A 4,278-nucleotide genomic window follows, 5' to 3' on the forward strand; every position below is an offset into this window, starting at 1 on the left:
CAAATTATTTAGTGATACCATTATACAAGTGACAAATCACTGCAGAAATTTTGTCTGTTGCATGCCAAGATCATTGTATCAAGGCATGTAAAACTGAGGTTTCATGGTTTTATGCATAGCTATAAGCTTATGCATAGTATCATGACAGTAAGAATTCATAGGATAACTGTTTTTAAACTTCCATTACTCTTCTGGAGCAACAGATCTTGGAGGGAATCACTGCTTTGTCATTGTCAAAAAGAAATCTCAACAATTAAAAAGGTGAAGGAAACCAAATTTATCATAATTACTATTCTGGATAAGATTAAACTGACAGAGCGTCCTGGTTGCCAGCCCGAAGTCTTAATTTTCCTGCAGTCAGTTCCTTCAAATCCTTGATAACAATGGCAAGTGAATTTCTCTGCCATGATTTGAAGATCAGTTGAAGATGGTACCCCCATCACGGTAACTCCTTCATCCTTTGAGGCTTTGATTTGAAAATTCTGAGGATTTAAATGAAGATAGTCCAAAGCTTTCCAGTTTCTTCGTATGCACCTTCCATTATTCCGACACAGATGTTGGCTGCACACCTCCGCTGCTTTGGTTACGTTGGTGATGTAGGGACCTAGCTCAGAAGCAATGAAGTCCTTCACCTTTGTGCAATTGGCCTGCAAGCAAGAAGAAACATGCAAATCACGGAAAGGCTCCCTGGTACTATATCTATTACCATAAATATAAAAAAGGAACCTATGTAACATCACTCTCAAAGGCCCTACCTTAATTTCATTTTAAAAATAAAATTATAGATCTTTACCAAATGTTCCTTGAAGCTTCTCCTACTCATAATCTGATCTTGCATAAAGAAGAATAGTTAGATAGAAAATTAGGTCTAATGCATTAAAGAATATCATGTTAACATAAGGACTTTTAGGCAAGTTAAAAGTAGATTTTAAAATAAGGACCTTAATTTACCTCTGATGATGTTAAATTCATGTCTCCCCAAATAACAATTCCTGCAGCTCCCAGAGCAGCACTTTCACCAATAGTGCTAACAAGATCTTGCTATGTAGAAATGGAAGAAAATATTATCAGTCAATCATTGTATATCATCCGTGATGCTATTAAAAATGGGCAGATTAATAGCATAATTATGAGGCACCCCATTCTAAGCAACCAAGCCTTCAGAAGAATTAGTCAGTAACTGATTGCTGCATATATTCATGTTTCATCTTAAATCAGTTTTATATCTTTGGCAAGGATATTTTGTTACTTCAATTTCAGAGTGCCAATTTGACGATAATATGGAAGTTCCATAAATACTTTGTGTCATGAATCTAGCAAAGTCTTGCTGTTCAAAACATGAGATCAGATATCATTCTTGCAACATTAGAATATTTTGGTGGGGAGGGGAATAAAAGTACAAACAGGCCTACACTGATTCTTTCCAGACTGTTTCACTGGAATTGTACAATTAGGGTCATTGTTCCGATGGCTGAATTTAAACTTTAAACTCTAAAACTTACATCACTATTTTTTTTAAAAAATCTGTCTTTATATCCTTTGTATTTATTTCTATCCTATTTCTATCTTCGAATAACCCATTTCCTGTAATGCAGCTGCAGGAAGCTGTTATTAAGGGGAAAGAAGAGAGCTCAAAGCAAAATATAACAATACAGTGAACCATATACTGACCAACTGGACAGGGTTTGCATAACATGCTAACACACACACACACACACACACACACAGAGGCTGAAATTAGCCAGGCTTTATGCATCATGCAGATGAAGCCCTAAGGTCTTTAAATGATGTGATTAAGTATGTTTTGTGCATATAGTATATTCATTTCATGCTGGGTTGATCTCAAATATAGCAAACCAAACTCTGAGATTTATAATTGTTTAAATAAATACTCAAATGAAAGCATGAACCATATAAACAAACAAACAAATCCTGGGTCATTAGTTAGGACAGAAAGCTCCATTAAAAGGAAAAAAAGTGTATTATTCTTCAAACATAGAATGTCTGCACACAAAGTTAAGATATGATATTGAAATGTGTTAATGAATAGTTTCATATACAAATCATTTTTCCCCAGTTGTCTAAGGCTGCATTCCTATATATCAAGGGAAAGGAACTTTTTTCTCCATAAAGAACTATTGGCTTAGAAGAGAAATGAACTGGGGGACAGTGATGATTAAAGCAGTTGCAGCATTTCAGATACTTTGACATTCTGTCTCTCTTACCAACATTCAGATATATTCAATGCCATGTATAACCATGTATTTATTTAACTTGCACCTCCACCACAATCCAATGACTCTTAGCAGCTTAATTCATAGATTTTCCACTCCAACTATAGACAAAAGTCATGAATCAAGTCTGGGAGTTGTATTATGAAAGGGAAGGACACCACTGAGAGCAGCAATGTTAGGTAAACGGCTGAGGGAGTTGGAAGGAGTAAGGAATGACAGGAATGTAGCAGTGGGGATGTGGTTAATTCAGAGCTGGGAAATGGAAGAAGGTGAAGGAGAGAGAAAATTTGCTGTGTGGTTTTAAGAATCTAAAAAGAAACTTGCTGGATCAGAGCAAGGCCTTATTTAACCCACCATTATTTTCCCATTGTGGCCAACCAAATGCCCTTGGGAGTTCTTGGTTGAAGTGAAATGTGAATTAGCTGTCCTTGATTAAGAGTTCCATTGGTCCATTGCCATGTTCTACAGAAGCAACAGAGTTCATAATCCCCCAGAAAGCTTACCATAGAAAGAAAGAGCAAAGCCTCATCTCTATAGTCTAGTCGAGTATATACAAATACTGGGAGAGCATAATCATGTGAGGTCATCAAGGAAATCCTCATGGATTCTTTCACCCTAAACTGTGAAAAGCGTACTGTATTTTCACTGCTTCCAAGGGATTTTTTAATGCCGATGGAGGGATATAATGCTGCACTGCTATTCCACAGCCACAACAGTTCATTATTTCTCAGGAGTTCATTTTCTGGACATGAGCCAGTGTAGTTCTGCTCATGGAAATTGTAATTGTGGCAGTCAGGATATAAGTAATATCCCCAGAGGCCCTTGGGCCTGCTTTTAATCCCCAGCTCAATTGTCTCCTTCATGAAAGCTTTAGCACATTTTTCGAAAGAAAATTTAGCTAAACGTTCGATGGCATTTGCAGAAGCATTCTCTTGCAGTTTGGAAATTAATTTCCTTGACTGTCTCCTGTAAATATTTTTGGTATTCCAGTTGCGCTCCCACTGGGGCCTCCAGTGTTCCCAGTCTATGACTGCCATTCCAGTAAAATCCTTATCGGGAATGTAGTAGTTAATATCTTGGCTAGCTTTCTCCAGATGTGTTTGTAAACTGAAATTCTGAGGAAGGCCACCGTTGATTGGGATTTCTTGTGAAGTGTACCAGGGGTAATATCCAAGCCTGTTGACATAAAATATGGTCACATTCTGTCCTCTAGCTTTGGCAAATGGACTTCCAATCACATGGAACATTTTTAAGCTAATTGCTATGTTGTATCGGATGGAGCAATGATCTGTTGGAGCGTTCCAGGCGGCTATGAAAGGCGTCCTTCGGAACACAGGTGGCTGAGCAGACTTCAGGGCCAACGCAGAACTCCACATAAATGACATCTGTAACCAGAGTGTAGAGTGGACCTGCTGGGTAACAGATAACACTTTTGAACTGTCAAGAAAAAATCCCCGGGATACATAAAAATCCATACGTGCCCATCATTTTATTCTTTTAGGGGGCAAGCAGCCTTATTCAAAAACACAAAAAAGAAGCAAGAAAGAGTAATGCAAAGAAATTAAGGCAGGAGAGAAGAAAAGGATGAAATAGAGCCAAACACCATTCAGTATATCTCTTGATGTCTTTCTGTCCTTCTCAGGTATCTTTGCCTCCATCCCCATCCATACATTGCTTCATATATTGTCTTTTGTACTTTGAACTTCTCATTTTGGGGTGATCTAACAAAACCCCCTGAGTCTTCCACTTCCTCTCAACCCATTCATTCTTCCTTCATATACTTGTTTTGTAGTTCAATGCTTATTCATTCTCTATATATGTTTTTTATACTTGTCACTCACTTCTATATTCATTCCACATTCATTCTTCCTTGAATTTATCACTTCTCTTTTTTACTACACACATTTCTTAAATAACACATGTGTATTGTGTTGAATACACAGTGTATTCAGTTTACTTACATGTTTTTCCTTACATACCCAATTCTCACTTCATATAACAAAGTAAGTAAAAATATGCTCTTATACCAGGGCTTTCTGCTTTT

At 37.3% G+C, this 4,278-nt stretch overlaps 1 protein-coding gene across 1 annotated transcript; it reads right to left on the bottom strand.

Moving 5' to 3' along the window:
- Positions 1-233: 233 nt before the first annotated feature.
- HYAL4 (hyaluronidase 4) lies at positions 234-3,619 on the bottom strand. The gene is made up of 3 exons (XM_007420366.2): positions 2,738-3,619; positions 952-1,041; positions 234-647 (listed from the first exon to the last, which is right to left on the bottom strand). The coding sequence occupies exons 1-3, from the start codon at positions 3,617-3,619 to the stop codon at positions 234-236; spliced, it is 1,386 nt and encodes a 461-aa protein (XP_007420428.2).
- Between the last annotated feature and the right edge of the window lie 659 nt (positions 3,620-4,278).

This window comes from Python bivittatus, unplaced genomic scaffold (assembly GCF_059951505.1).
Source record: "Python bivittatus isolate LINGU-HERP-01145 unplaced genomic scaffold, Pbiv_v1 ctg000330_np1212, whole genome shotgun sequence".
NCBI lineage: Eukaryota > Metazoa > Chordata > Lepidosauria > Squamata > Pythonidae > Python > Python bivittatus.

Excerpts from the sequence above, each read along its gene's own strand:
- HYAL4 (XM_007420366.2), bottom strand. The coding sequence starts at position 3,619 with ATGTCATTTATGTGGAGTTCTGCGTTGGCCCTGAAGTCTGCTCAGCCA. Across the intron at positions 1,042-2,737 it reads CTTTGCTCTTTCTTTCTATG|CAAGATCTTGTTAGCACTAT; the intron begins GTAAGCTTTCTG and ends ATTTCTACATAG. Across the intron at positions 648-951 it reads TGAATTTAACATCATCAGAG|GCCAATTGCACAAAGGTGAA; the intron begins GTAAATTAAGGT and ends TCTTGCTTGCAG.